This window comes from Myxine glutinosa, chromosome 5, assembly GCF_964187855.1.
Source record: "Myxine glutinosa chromosome 5, kmMyxGlut1.1, whole genome shotgun sequence".
NCBI classification, from domain to species: Eukaryota; Metazoa; Chordata; class Myxini; order Myxiniformes; family Myxinidae; genus Myxine; species Myxine glutinosa.
The window spans coordinates 160534602-160550502 of NC_136265.1; the positions used below are offsets into that span (position 1 = coordinate 160534602).

At 46.8% G+C, this 15901-nt stretch overlaps 1 protein-coding gene across 3 annotated transcripts in view; it reads right to left on the reverse strand.

Annotated features, from left to right (window-relative positions):
- Positions 1-15901, reverse strand: part of TRAF7 (TNF receptor associated factor 7) — a 72720-nt gene that overhangs the window by 40923 nt on the left and 15896 nt on the right. For all 3 annotated transcript variants that reach the window (XM_068115820.2, XM_068115821.2, XM_078778951.1), the window contains one exon: positions 1476-1558. In XM_068115820.2, the coding sequence (XP_067971921.2) occupies positions 1476-1558 (83 nt within the window). The remainder of the gene's footprint in view (positions 1-1475; positions 1559-15901) is intronic.

Genomic DNA, 15901 nt, shown 5'->3' on the forward strand with positions numbered 1-15901 from the left:
GGTCAGTAACGTTCTCAGTTCACGAGAGCGGTGTGATACGGTTTAATTGGCTGTCCAGATTTGCACACCCCACTTTGCATATACCCCACCCACTTTGCATATAAGGGGATGTTGAGATGATTTTATCACTCTTGAGGAAGATTAACGGAGGTGTGTGGCTTTGTCACATGTTGTTAATCGAAACGTTGAGTCATTGTTTGTTCAATTAAAGGTTGGAGATCTTACCATGGAGTCATATATATATTGTTGGGCTAGCGGCTAGGATGGCAGCTTAGGATACCTAGGATCCTGGGTTCGAATCCCGGTCGATCGCTGAATTAACGCCAGGGGGGTTGACTCAGCCTGTCATCCTTCCGAGGTCGGCTAATTGAGTACCAGTTCACTGGTAATTCCCTGTTTGTCGTTAAAGGCGGCAAAAAGGGTTGGCGTCAGGAAGGGCATCCGGCCGTAAAACATTGCTTCAAAAAGGGGACAAAAAAAAAAAAAAAAAAAAAAAACAACAACCACGGTTCCCGAAAAAGGCCAACCCCCGCTTTGCGGGGAAAAATGGCCTCTAAAGGTGGTTATATATATATATATATATAGTCAATTGGATAACATATGACTATTTATGTGACCTTTACCTTTGGACCTATTCACCTCACAAACAACAGACTTCAGCTTGTCACTACCTCTACCAGGTGGTTATGTTTCGTAAAGATCTGAGTAAAAATCTGACCTTTAGGCAATTGACATACAAACAACCAAAGACAGAATAACAGACCAGATCAACTAATATACTTGTGAATCTTCGATTTCTCATGTAATAAACAGACAGACAAACATGGGTGGAAACATAACCTCCATGCACCTTCGTTGGTAGAGATAAACAATATTACTGCCTGTACTTTACTCTTTATAATCGTGTGAGGGAATGGCAGGATAGCCAGGAGGTATGCCCACTTGCCTTTAACTGTCTAGCCTCGGTTTGAATCTCAACCCAGCCTTGAACTTTCACTCTGGTGTTTCACATCAGGGCCATCAGTGTGTGCTCCATCCATCAGAAGGACATCAAGCCGAATGACCAGTCTTCCAGCCCTGGTCACTGGTGGGTGTTTAAGTCACCGGTGAATAAAAAATCCCACATTGTCTTTTGTAACGACTCGGTGAGTTATCATGGCACCCTGGTCAAATTAAAAATTCCTGCAGATTGATTGAATCCTGGAAAGTTGATGGCAAACCAGGCAGCATAACCTTTGCTCAGGAACTGCTTCAGCAGCACCAACACAATGTCAATTATATGGTACATTTGTATGATTGATAATGGTGTAGCACTTTGATTGATTGCATGGCTAATTAGTAATTGCAGTGTAATGATTTGAAAGAAAGGTGGTGGGCAAAGGGACAGCAGTAAGATTAGAAAGAATGAATGGCGGGCATAACCGCACATATAAACAAAGGAGGTCAAAAGCAAATAGCATGCATAACAAACATACCATATCATTGTTCTGCACAGGTCGTGGTAAGCTCCCAGCCGGTGAAACATTCTGTCGCGTGAGAGAAAAATCCCCAGCGTCATCTACAAACAAAAGGGAGTAACCAGCATGACCATTCTCATTTTGACAGAAGTTTATAGATTTTAATTGTGGCATAGTTTCAGTTCTGCAAGTATGCAGCAAGACAAGCATAAACATTGAAAATGCTCAGCCAGAAAGACATTCCCAAACCAGACATTATAATGGTTCATTACAAGGAACAAGGATTTTTTTTTTTTATCTTGTAAGCAATCCGATTGTAAATTATGAATAAGTCCATGCATGTGTAATTCAGCCATTGCCTGCAAGACATGCTTTTTATAAACCATTTTTCATTGATTGATTGAACATTGATGCAGGAGGAGGAACTTTTGCCCATCAAAGCCTTCGCTATTATTACCAACTTACAGTTGTTAGCCCATGCTCTATCATTTAAATGCTGAGCATCAAGTAAGGAAGCAACACATAACATTTTCAAGTCTTTGGTATGAATCAGCAGGGGGTCGAACGACGAGGAGAGGCAGAACGTCAAACGCTGGGGAGGATCGGACAGAGGCCAGATTCAGAGGGTGATCGGCACTGAGCAGAATAGCATACACACCCAGCCCTGACCTATGGGGATCATCTTTTTGAAACAGTGCCATCTTGCATCTCTTTTATCGCTCCTCGCCTTCACGGGCCTAGTTGCTCAAGCTCGTCGCTGTGGGACATCAACCAGCCCATTGCCCATACAAGACCTTGCCTGCCCCTTTGTTCCTCATAAGAGTCTTGTTTCTGTGGTGCCGGATTATTAATTTCATTTCATTGAATACAAGCTGCTTGTTCCCTTCTCCCCACTTGTGTATATTCCGTTCTCCACATCCCATTCACCTCTTCTCCCAATATCTTTCTTCTTAAAAAAACTTTTTTTTTTATAAAGGAAACAGAGTTTTCCATATTTCTGCCTCCAACGTGCGCTGCCGCCAAAATTTGGCTTTCCATTGAGTGACCTTGGAGAGTGGGACGTTGTAACAACTGAATGCAGTAGTTAACAAGCGTTACGCCTAGGTCCCCCGTCGGGGAAGTGATGTGAGTTGACAAAGTGGAAGACGCAGAAAACATGCTATGATATGATATTTCGCTCACAAGGTTCAGACATACATGGAGGCGGCCATCTTGGATTTTGACGTGGCGACCCAATTTTCAATGGCGTTCTTCCTTATGCGTAGATACACCCACACACCAGATTAGAAGTTAGTAGTTCGTTTATTTTTCAAGATATTTCGTTCACAGGGTTCTGACATATTTATATGGTGGCGGCCATCTTGGATTTTGACGTGGCGACCCAATTTTCAATAGCGTTCTTCCTTATGCCTAGTTACACCCACACACCAAATTAGAAGTTGGTACTTCGCTTATTTTTCAAGATATTCAGCTCACAAGGTGCAGACATACATGGCGGCGGCCATCTTGGATTTTGACATGGCGACCCAATTTTCAATAGGGTTCTTCCTTATGCCGAGATACACCCACACACCAGATTGGAAGTTGGTACTTCGCTTATTTTTCAAGATATTCCACTCACAAGGTTCAGACATACATGGCATCAGACATACATGGCGGCGGCCATCTTGGATTTTGACGTGGGTTGCACCCACACACCAAATTCGAATGCGGTCCTTCGCTTACGCATGCACGTACGCACGCACGCACGGACGGGAAAACCATAGTCCCCCTTTCGCTCCGCGGTGCGACGGGGGACAAAAAGCTTTTGGCTGTTCGTGGGAACAAAACATCCCAGCGCCGAGGCACATCACATTTGCGAGCCTCCGACGCGACAATATAAAAGAGCTAATAGGTATATATATACTCAAAGGCAAAAGTTATTGTGACACACAAACAACAAACAGAATCAGTGTTAAACTTTTACTGCCGCGAATGAAATGTTATTACAGTCACGTGAAAAAGTAAGTACACACCATGTAAAGTTTTGACTTTTTCAACATATTTCAACATACAGCTAGTTGATCTTCATTTCAACAATATTGACAGATAAAGGTGATGTAATATAACAAATATCATGAAACATTTACATTTTGTAGTCCATTGTATAATTTAAATAAACATAAATGCAAATGTTGCATGTGGAAAAAGTAAGTACACCCCTACATTTATCACTACTTCAAATACCTAAAATTAGAATCAGGTGCACCAGCTCAGGTGCAAATGCTCAGGTGCTAAAACCATGCTGGACACGACATGTGTTCCATGTCCTGAGGGATGATGCCAGCAACTGGGCCAAGTCTACAAAGACAGACCTACCAATGCAAGTACCATGCTTGATTGAACTGATCAATCTCACTGAATATCAAATACTAGCAGAAGTACCCGGCATTGCCGGGTGGGGGAGGGGAGGGGAGGGGAACGGGGGGGAGGGGAGGGGAGGGGAACGGGGGGGAGGGGAACGGGGGGGAGGGGAACTGGGGGGAGGGGAACGGGGGGGAGGGGAACGGGGGGGAGGGGAGAAGAGTGGGAGGGGGAGGGGAGAAGAGGGGGGGATGGGGAGGGTGAGGGATGGGAGGGGGGAGGGGTGGGAGGGGGGAGAGGGGGAGGGGGAGGGGTGGGAGGGGGAGGGGGAGGGAAGAGGGGGGGATGGGGAGGGTGAGGGATGGGAGGGTGAGGGATGGGAGGGGGAGGGGGAGGGGGGAAAGGGAGGGGGAGGGGGAGGGGGAAAAGGGAGGGGGAGGGGGGAGGAGAAAATGGAGGGGGAGGGAGAAAATGGAGGGGGAGGGGAGAAGGGGAGGGGTAGGGTGGAGGGGGTAGGGTGGAGGGGGAAGGGAAGGGGGGACGGAGGGGGGAGGGGGAAGGGGGAGGGAAGGGGATAGCCAGTCAACAATGACGTTGCAGTTCTCATGGTCGGAGAGCAGCACAACAATCGGACATAGTCCTGCATATTCGCAACAGCACGAAGCGGATTTTGGAGACTCACCGATCCTGTGACGTCCTCCAGTACCGGCGTTGCCGGGCAGGGGAAGGGAGACCCGTACATTCCCAACCCGTACATTCGCCCTCTCGACTCAAGCTCACTCGGACAAAAGCCTCGCACAAATTACACCGTGAAGGCCCAATGGTCATGTCTATGCCACAAATCACGGGCGCACTGAATTGAAAATATATAGAACGCTCATACTCCGTGAAAAGTGAAGCCGCCGTGTCACCATCTTGGTCAGCACGACTCGACCAACTCGCTTCGCGGATCTCGTTTTGTGCGGCAATAAACTGCTCCAATCGATTACGGAAGGGTTGTGGAAAGACCTTTCACAGCTGTTTCAAAGACATTTAATTCATATCGCACAAAATCGATACAAAACACGATCGCATGAAAGGTTAAAAAACGTGCGACGTGTGACGGGATGGAACATCACGTGATCGCTCTGAGCGAATCAGTCTGGCGGCGGGAATGGAACATCACGTGATCGCTCTGAGCGAATCAGCGAGCTGCTCTGGAACCGGCTGAGATTAGCGGGTACTTCGCTGAAATGCGCTGAGGTAAATATGAATAAAAAATATGGATCGTCAAATATTTTGAGTTCGGCCATGTTCGTCCCAGGCTCAATGGCCATGTCTATGTCAAATATCAAGCATGTAAGCCTCTCCGTTTAGGAGTCTATCGGTAACATTACACACACACACACACACACACACACACACACACACACACACACACACACACACACACACACACACACACACACACACACACACACAAACTGTGTTTTATATATATATAGATTAAATAATAATGAAATCAAATAGTTTCAAATAATCTTTTCAATTCTCACCAGTCGGCATATAGACCAGGCCATAGCACCGAAACCGCTCTCCTAAGAATAACCAATGATCTTCTGACCTCTCTTGACTGTGGTAAGGTTTCCGTTCTTGCTCTTTTAGACTTGTCTGCCGCCTTTGACACGATTGACCATAGTGTCTTAATTCATCGTCTTGAGCTCACATTTGGTATAACTGGTACTCCCCTTTCTTGGCTGATGTTCTATCTTACTGATAGAGTGCAAACAGTTGTTGTCAATGGCCAGAAATCAGCCCCTTCTCCGCTTTCCTTTAGCGTTCCCCAGGGCTCAGTCCTGGGACCTATCCTCTTTCTTTTGTGCACTCAGCCTCTATTTGATCTTGTTGCCAGACATTCAGTTGATCACCACGCCTTTGCGGACGACAATCAGCTGTACAAAGGAAGCACGATTCAACAAATCGTGCCCACTGTTGAAGTGTTAGAAGGCTGTATTGCCGACATGAAGGCGTGGATGACCCAAAACAAACTTCAGCTGAACGATGCTAAAACAGAGTCTATGATTGTAAGATCGCACAGATGTCCTCTACAATGTTTACTTCCTACCCCTATTCATGTTGGTGAAACCGATGTAAACTTTGTTTCGTCGGCCAAGAACCTTGGTGTGGTTTTCGACTAACATGACATTTTCCAAGCAAGTATTTCAAACTTGAAAATCAGCATACTGTTGCGGATTTGGGAAATCCTGCACTTTGGTAATTGGTTGTAAATATCACCCTCTGTAAATAATGTAATAATTCTTTGTAAATACCTCCATTTGTGTAAAGGTTAAGAGTCGTCCCCTAGTTAGTCCACCGCACCACATAGCAAATCATAGGCCCTTCTAACAGTTATTTCATTATTATGTGTGTCAGGTAATAATAATATAATAATAATGCATTTATTTTATATAGCGCTTTTCAGGAAGCCCAAAGACGCTTTGACAGAGTGCAAAACATAATGCATAGCAAAACATAAAAACAATTGCAAAAAAGAAGAATCAATAGGGAAATATTCAAAGCACAAAGGAGGGAGAAGGAGAGGAGATAGTCAGGGGTTAGATGCTGTGGGTTAAATGTTGAATGCAGTGTTGAACAGGTGGGTCTTGAGTGATGTTTTGAATGTGGTGAGTGAGGAGGAGTCTCTGATGGTGTGAGGTAGCGAGTTCCAGAGGGTGGGAGCAGCGATGGAGAAGGCCCTGTCCCCCCAGGATCTAAATTTGGTCCGGATGGGGGGGGTCAGGAGGTTGGTACCAGCAGAGCGGAGGTTGCGGGTGGGAGTGTGTCTGGAGAGGAGGTCAGCCAGGTAGGATGGGGCCAGGTTATGGAGGGCTTTGTAGGTCAAGAGGAGGATTTTGTACTGGATTCTCTGGGAGATGGGGAGCCAGTGGAGCTTGTAAAGGACGGGGGTGATGTGGTCACGGGTCCGGGAATGGGTGAGTAGACGGGCAGCGGAGTTCTGAATGTATTGGAGTTTATTGGTGATTGTTGAGGGTGAACCATAAAGGAGGCTATTGCAGTAGTCCAGACGGGAAGTGATGAAGGCGTGGATGAGGGTTTCTGCAGCCGTGGAGGAGAGGGATGGACGGAGACGGGCGATGTTTTTCAGGTGAAAGAAGGCTGTCTTTGTGATCTGTTTAGTGTTTTTGTCGAAGGAGAGGGTTTGGTCAAAGATGATGCCAAGATTCCGGATGTGAGGGGAGGTGGATACTGGGAAACCGTCGATGTTGAGGGCAAAGTTTTGGGTGGACTTGGTGAGCGTTTTTGGGCCAATGATGATTATTTCAGATTTATCACAGTTAAGTTTGAGGAAGTTGATTTGAAGCCAGGATTTTATTTCAGTGATGCAGTTTGTCAGGATAGAGTGGGTGGCGGTGGAGATGGACTTGGTGGAGATGAAAAGCTGGATGTCATCGGTGAAGCAGTGGAATTGGAGACCATGACGGCGGATTAAGTGACCGAGGGGGGACAGGTAAAGGATGAAGAGGAGGGGGCCAAGAACTGAACCTTGGGGGACACCTTGGGGGAGGGGAGCAGTGGGGGATTTGCAGTTATTGATGGAGATGAACTGACGTCTGTCAGAGAGGTATGATTTAATCCAAGAGAGGGCAGTGCCGGTAATGTTAAAGGTGGTTTCAAGTCGGGTGAGGAGGATGGTGTGATCGATGGTGTCAAAGGCGGCGCTGAGGTCGAGGAGGATGAGAATGTTGAGGTTGCCAGCGTCAGAGGAGAGTAGAAGGTCGTTGGTGATTTTGAGGAGAGCAGTTTCAGTACTGTGGTTGGAGCGGAATCCGGATTGGAATGTTTCATACAGGTTATTGGCAGAGAGGTGATGTTTGAGTTGAGTGGCTACAGCGCGTTCCAAAACCTTTGACAGAAAGGGTAGGTTGGAGATGGGTCTGAAGTTATTTAGGGTGTCAGGGTTTAGTCCAGGTTTTTTCAGAATGGGGGTAACAGCAGCAATTTTGAGGGATGGTGGGACGATGCCTGTAGACAGGGAGGAGTTTATTGTTGCAATGATAAGTGGAGAGAGAGCAGGAAGGGAGGCCTTGACAAAGCTGGAGGGGATGGGGTCAAGAGTGCAGGTGGCAGTTTTCATTCCGATGAGGAGTTCAGAGAGGTCAGTAGGGGAGACTGGGGAGAATTGAGACAGGGGATGGCAGGATAAGGGGGGGCAGGTGGTTTGAGGGGGAGCGGGTGTGGCGGTGGTCAAGCTGTTGTAGATGTTTTCAATTTTGCGTTGGAAGAATGAAAGGAAGGAGATGCAGTTGTCTATTGTGAATGACTGGGTGGTGGTGTTCAGGGGGCTGAGGAGTTTGTTTATTATAGAGAAGAGTGCTTTTGGGTTTCCGGAGCCAGAGTGGATAATTTGAGAGTTGTAGGCGGAGCGGGCGTGGGAGAGGGCATCTTTATAGTGTTGTATGTGGTCCTTGTAGGCCTGGGAGTGAACTGTGAGACCTGTTTTATTGCGGAGTCTTTCAAGTTGGCGAGCACGAGTTTTCATCAGGCGGAGTTCAGGGGTAAACCAGGGAGCAGAATGGGTGAAAGAAACTGTTTTGGTTTTTATAGGCGCAAGTTGGTCAAGGCAGGAGGAGAGAGTGTGGTTGTAGTAGTCAGTGAGGTCAGAAGGGGTGTGGAGGTCAACGAAGGGAGAAGTGGACATTTTTTCAGAGAGGGTCGATGAGAATGAGGTAGGTGAAAGAGCGTTTAGCTTACGGAAGTTGATAGTGCGATAATGCCTTGGTGCTGGGGTGGGGATGTTGATGGTCAGAGTGATGGCTAGGTGGTCAGAGAGAGTGAGGTCGGAGCCAGAGAGATGGTGCAAAATTAGTCCAGTAGAGCAGACAAGGTCCAAAATGTGACCACGGTTATGGGTAGGAAAGTTGACATGTTGAGTGAGGTTAAAGCAGGTGAGTAAATCAGTGAAGTCAGTGGTTAGCGTGGAGTCAGTGGAGTCCATGTGGATATTGAAATCACCAAGGAGGAGGATTGAGGGGGAGAGGGAACATAGCTGGGTCAGAAAGTAGGAGAAGTCAGACAGGAATGATGGGTGTGGTTTGGGAGGGCGGTAGACAACAGCCATGACTGACTGTGTGTGACCAGAGAGTTTAAAAGCCAGGTGTTCAAATGATGGAGCAGATGAGATGGAGATGAGGTTGGTCTTGATGTCGTGTCGGTGAATAACGGCAATTCCACCACCTCGGCCCTCCAAGCGTGGTTTATTGATGTAAGAATATCCATTGGGTGTGGTGAGGTTGAGCGTGTAGTAGTCCAGTGGTTGTTGCCAGGTCTCAATGAGACAGAGAAAGTCCAGTTTATTTTCCAGGATGTAGTCGTTCAGGATGAGGCATTTGTTGTTGAGGGACCGGGTATTGAACAGGGTGAGCTTGATGTTGTTTTGTACGGCGGGTATGAATCCAGGTGATTTGGCCAGGGTTCGCAGACAGGAGGTGCGATTTTGTGCGTTGTTGTGACCAGGTGTGTTGGGACGATGAGTGGGAGTGCGCTGAGCCAACCAGAGGATGGGGATGGAGTGACCTGATTGTAAATAAACAAACCTACGACCGGAGCCACGGTGAATGTACCTGGGTCGACGCAGGAGTCCATTCGATTTGATTGCAGAGATGCATGATGGGGTGGAGCGGGTTTTAAGCAGGAGAAGCCTTGCGGCGGAGTACCGCAGAGCCATGCCAGCAAGAGCGAAGGGACGAGCACGAGGCCAAGGGTGAGGAGGCGAAACAATCGTCACAACCCACGGGAGTGGGCCCGAGGAAACAGCGAAGGAGCCGAGCAGGTGAAGCCAGGAGCAGAGCCGGGACCATGCAGAGGGCAGACAGGAGCGAAGAGACGAGCACGAGGCCAAGGTTGAGGAGGCAAAGCAGCAAATGCAGCGGCAAACGACCGCCGCCGCTAATCAAGATCACGGCGGCAAACCGCCACCACCGCCGCTGCAAACAATGGGCACAACCCACGAGAGTGAGCCCGAGGAAACAGCGAAGGAGCCGAGCAGGTGAAGCCAGGAGCAGCAGAGCAGAGCCGGGACCGTGCAGGGGGCAGACTCAATGGCCAAAAATCCGCCACGACCACCAGGAAAGCAAGATACGGACAATGGTCCAGTCAGAGAAGCGGCGAGCAAGTGACGCCAGCGTCCTCTCACGACCGGACCGGAAACGGAATTCCGGTAAAGGTAAAGTTATATAATTGGTAAGGTAAGGACGTGTTTCCAGTAGTTGATCTTACGTTGCACCAAATCAAATAAGATAGATCCCCTTTTCAATTGCCCCAAAACTTCATTGCCAGCAGCGTTCGCCTACATTTCCAGCAGCGTTCGCCTACATTGCCAGCAGCATTCGCGTCCATTGAACACGAAGTCATCTCGGAGAAAAAGGGGGAGGAGCTACATTACGGGCGTGGCCCGCACCTCGTCATCAAAGGTGGAGTCAGCCAGCCCTTGCCGACCAACCAAGGCTCAGTGGGTGTGGCTTGAGAGGGCGTGGTGAGAAACATCGGGTAGGTTCGCGAAGGTTCCAAGGTGTGGCCATATATAACCCGTTGCAAGAAGCCCCCACAGAGAGAGTTTTGAGGGAGGTGCGCTGGACGAATTGAGAGTTCTGTGGCGGGAGGCACGTGAACAAGTTCTGCGAGTACTGTGAGTACTGTGAGTGTTGCGCAAGTCACGAGAGCTTCGGAGGACGTACGAGGCCTGAGAGAGGCGCTGCTTCAACCAGCCCCGCTTCAACCAGCCGCGAGAAGCCCTGACGCGCTGCTGCGTGCAAACCTGTGCATGAACCAGAGTGCGGGGGAGTCGGCGGCCGCTCACCTCCAGCCTGCCGTCCTGCACGGACCCTTCTTCTCCCTCCAGCCAATCCTACCTTCAATTCCCCATTCGTGTACGTGAGTTTGTCTTGTTTGTCTTGTCCCTGGGGTTTAAGTAAGCTTGTTTTAAGAGTTGCACTGTGTCTTCTATCTTCACTGTAAATTACTTTCGTTTTCTTCTTCTTTGATTGGTTTTTGTATAGTAGTTAATAAATATCTGTTCTTTCCTACCTTTGGCTTCTTCATTCTCACCCGATCGTCTTTGTCTTTTACCCGATTGAACACCTGTGGCACGATTTTGGCCAACGCTCATAATCGGGTTAGTAATTGTTAATGGCTCGAACTTCGGGTTGCTAAAACCGCTCGGCAACTAGTCCATCTAAAACCGTGGTTCGAGCAGAAGTTATTCCCTCGTTCCCGGCTGGCGGTAGTAATTAGGTAAGTAGCGAACCCCTAGGCCTAACAAACCCTACCTACCGTCAGTCCAGGAGGGACGTTGTAACTTCGAGGACTCACGTCAGTCAGTGACAGACAAGGGGATCAACCCCCCTTGGTAAGGGGAAAAGGCCGACGTTGAGAACCGTAACAATACTTTCAGCTGCGAAAGATCGCATCCATTCGCCACTTTCTTACTCCTCAGGCTGCTCTAACTCTGGTCTGTGCCCTTGTCCTCTCAAGGCTAGACTATTGTAATTCTTTGTATGCTGGCTGCCCTCAGTTTCTCTTGGATAAGTTACAAAAGGTTCAATAAGGCGAAGAAGTCTGACCATGTTACTCCGCTCCTTGAATCTTTACACTGGCTGCCTGTCTCTGCTCGTGTGCAATACAAAATTTGCACACTACGTTATAAATCATTGTGTGGAACGGGACCTCACTATCTCTCCGATTTGCTCACTCTCTATGAACCTCGGCGCCGGCTTCGTTCAAGCGACGACTCCATGACCTTAGAGCCGCTGCGCACCAGCACCAAGTCAATTGCCAAGAAATCCTTTTCCTTTGCTGCACCTCTGCTCTGGAATGACTTGCCTTCCTCTGTTCGGCATGTTGACTCTCTTCCTGCCTTTAAAACCTCCCTCAAAACCTATCTGTTTCACAAGTCTTTCAAAGTCTAAGTCCTGTTTTCCCTTTGCATTGAGGTGGGACAGAGATCGAGAGTATGTCTGTGTACATGTACGGGGGAGGGAGGGGGAGGAGGAGGGGAGGGTACACATCTGTGGGTTTTGAATGGGGAGGGAGAGGAATAGGGCAAGAGTGAAGGTGTGTCCGTGTGTGTGTATGTGTGTGCGGTGTGTGTGCATTCGCATGATAATGTAAAGCGCCACGAGGGTCGTTAACTCTGCTTGATGGGGCTATATAAGACTCCTTTATTGTCCCCCGTCGCACAGCGTAGCGAAAGGGGGACTATGGCTTTCCCCCCTGTCCGTGTGTCCGTCCGTCCGTCCGTGCGTGTGGGCGTGTTTGCGTGCGGGCGTGCATGCGTAAGCGAAGGAACGCATTCAAATTTGGTGTGTGGGTGCAACCCACGTCAAAATCCAAGATGGCCGCCGCCATGTATGTCTGATGCCATGTATGTCTGAACCTTGTGAGATGAATATCTTGAAAAATAAGCGAAGTACCAACTTATAATCTGGTGTGTGGGTGTATCTCGGCATAAGGAAGAACGCCATTGAAAATTGGGTCGCCACGTCAAAATCCAAGATGGTCGCCTCCATGTATGTCTGAACGTTGTGAGCGAAATATCATATCATAGCATGTTTTCTGCGTCTTCCACTTTGTCAACTCACATCACTTCACCGACGGGGGACCTAGGCGTAACGCTTGTTATTATTATTATTATTGAATATCAAACCCAAAATGAGGCTCATCTACCCATGGATGCCATCGAAAAAAATCTGCATATCTATGCTTGGTGGTAGTGATGAGGCACAGAAGCACACTCCGACACTGACACGACAGTGGCTAAAGGACAAAATTCTTGCAGAGTTATCAAGTGTGAAGTCAGTGAGGCAGAAAGACAGAAGAAAACCATCTGTTCTTTACTGTCCTGAAGCCTGCAAAGAAGATATGGTCTACACTGCCTTGATGCAAGATGCCACAAGTGAAATGGACAACACAATGATGATATACAAGACAGCTAAGCTAATACGCAACAGCATTGCCAATTTCGCTGAGGAAAAGGAAACACACACAATTACAGTATCCAGCACAAGAGAGGATGTCCTGACCGAGCTGGACAACCTTATACGGTGGATGTTGGTGGGATCTGAGGAGGAGCTGCAAACGGAGATGAAAAGCAGGACAGTTAACAGGTCAGCATTGGCCACAAGTCAGAATATCATGTATGCTTTCAAGACTAGGAGACAATTGCACCACGTGCCCGAGAAAGCCACTGACACATTTCGGACACCACACACACGAGAAAACCCACAGGTTGTAGGGTTGGCACTCACTGTACATCATGACACCAGGAACACGGCGCTGATGGACCTCCTCCATCTACACTACAGAAATACAGCGTATCACACAGCCCTGCCTTGCTCCTAGCAACAGCAATTGCCAATGCTGTTGTGGAAAACACAAAACAATTTGATGGATTGTATGTACCACCTTTCCTCAAGAAAGGTACATTTGTCTTCTTTGCTGTTGATAATACAGATTTTGCAGAGAACACTGTAGATGGCAAAGGCACCACACATGGCACAATCACCACAGTGTATCAGAAGGCAGATGTGCCTGGAGAATCAATCACAACCAATTTGGAAGTTAGTGAGGCAAAAAACCTGTCAGTTGTCCCTTATCATGTACCCATCAAGCCTTGCAGTAAACCAAATCCTGGGCCAGTCAAGAGAGCAAAGGAATTCAAGACGTGTTCCACAGGTGTTGCTGAATCCTCTGAACTAACCAATCTTGGTTGGATGATTGCATCTGCTTTGTCTCAATTGATAAATGAACCAAATCGATTGACTCAAAACTTTATGTGTCATTGACTAGGCCTGGCGATTAAAAGATGATCATGAAAACATCATTGGTCACATGGTGTGGCAGCTACATTGGATTGAATGAAAAATATTAAATAATTATATCTCTGAAACCGCTTACCCTATTGATGCGAATTTTTACAAATATCATCTAACACCATTGTTGCATATAGTTTGAAAATGATGATGTCGTAGGTCACGTGGTTTGGCAGCCATCTTGGATAGAAAAACGAACCATATCCTATCAACATGAAACTTCACAAACGTGATCCCCTACCAATACATATGCATAGTGTACATTTTTAAAGCTCATACGTCATGTGGTACGGCAGCCATATTAGCTTGAAAGCCAATATTAAAAACATCCCTTCTCTGAAACCACTTCACCGATCGATGTGAAACCTGTCATGGCTGGTGAAAATGTGATACTTGAAAACAGCTGAAGGGATTTAAATCAAACTAGTTTATTTTTAGGACAGTGAACGAGGGCATATTCCCGTTGTGGGTCTATGCGGGGGCATATTGGCGACAGTCACATTGCTCTAGTTTTAATATACTAGGGCATTGCCCGTACTATATCTATATCTAAAATTATATCCCCCCCCTCTATTTACATGAAATGGTTTGGTCCAAAGCGAACGGCTTGCGAGTACGGTGACAATCCCCCCCCTCTATTTACATGAAATGGTTCGGTCCAAAGCGAACGGCTTCCGGAGTTTGGTAAAGAAATCGCCATCGCGTACACAAACGCGCAGGAAAGCGAATGAATCGCAAATTCGTTTTTATTAGTTTTAAAACATCGTTTAACGCCAACATAGCGCCAACATAGTTTGCAAACGTGAAATAAATGAATACGCTCTCAAATGTGCCATCCGAGGCAGAGTGTGTCCGCCACGTTCGGCACACGCGATCGTTCGCTGCTCTCTGATTGGTTGAATCGTTTTTTGGACATAGCTCGGTAAGTAATTGTCCGATTAATATGAAACCTTGAAAAGGCACATCCTCGGGTCCCCAGCAATATACCTGGCAAGTTTCAAGTATATCGGACCGGTAGTTGTCGAGAAACAGCGGTCACAGACAAACAAACAAACGTACAGACGTACAGACAGACAGACAGAGATTACTGGAATTATAGATAGATAAAATGCTCACATATATATTTGCAATAAGTATGTAATTTGTGTGGTTTTATTAAAGCAGTATTGATGGAGCACTCGTTCCTATGTTGTTGCTCAAGTCCTTAGAAAGCTATTATTTGGTATTTTTATGGTACCAATGGTTAATGTACAAGTGTTTTATCTGTTATAATTACTCAAAATGTTACTTTGTTGGCTATAAAGCACTTTTAAAGTCGTGTACTCATAAGATGAAATGCAAAGTAATTTCTCCTTTAATCATGAGTTAAACTTTAATATGTAATGTTGAATTTGACATACACATGGTAGTTGGGACGTGTTTAATTCCTATATGTTAAATCTTTATATTAACTGTTTTTAATAACAAGACCTTACAAGGCCTCACAAGGCCTCACAAGGCCTGAACTAGTCGATAACATTCTTAACCCTTTGAGTACGGATGACGTCCAGTGCGCAACCCGCGAAAAGGTTTTGTGTATGGATGACGTTACTACACGTCATCGACTATACCTATAAATAGATCGTCAGTACATGGTTGCATTCCCGTAATACCAAATTAATCCCGTAACGGGGGTATTTTTTATCAAAAAAACATCCCGTACTCAAAGGGTTAAATATGTTAATATACCAGTTTATCCTTTACTTACATGATTACAAGGGAAACTACAAACAAACTTCAATTGCTTATAAGTTAAGGTTATAACTTCAAATATAATATAGCTTTTACAAGTACATAATCTCTATAATCTATAATAATAATCGATAATATGTGCGTCTAGTGTGTATGTGTGTATGTGTGTATGTGTGTATGTGGTGTGGTGTGTATGTGGTGTGGTGTGGTGTGGTGTGGTGTGGTGTGGTGTGGTGTGGTGTGGTGTGGTGTGGTGTGGTGTGGTGTGGTGTGGTGTGTGTGTGTGTGTGTGTGTGTGTGTGTGTGTGTGTGTGTGTGTGTGTGTGTGTGTGTGTGTGTGTGTCCTTCTTGGGACTACAATGCAGTAATTGGTCTTTATTTTGATTAGATATTTCTGGGAAGGTGCTCTTGCCATATACATCGCAAACCATTTTAGACCCCAAATTACGGCTGTTGAAGCACGCGGTGCTACGCGCGCGACTTGCTACCAAGGAGGAAGCGGAC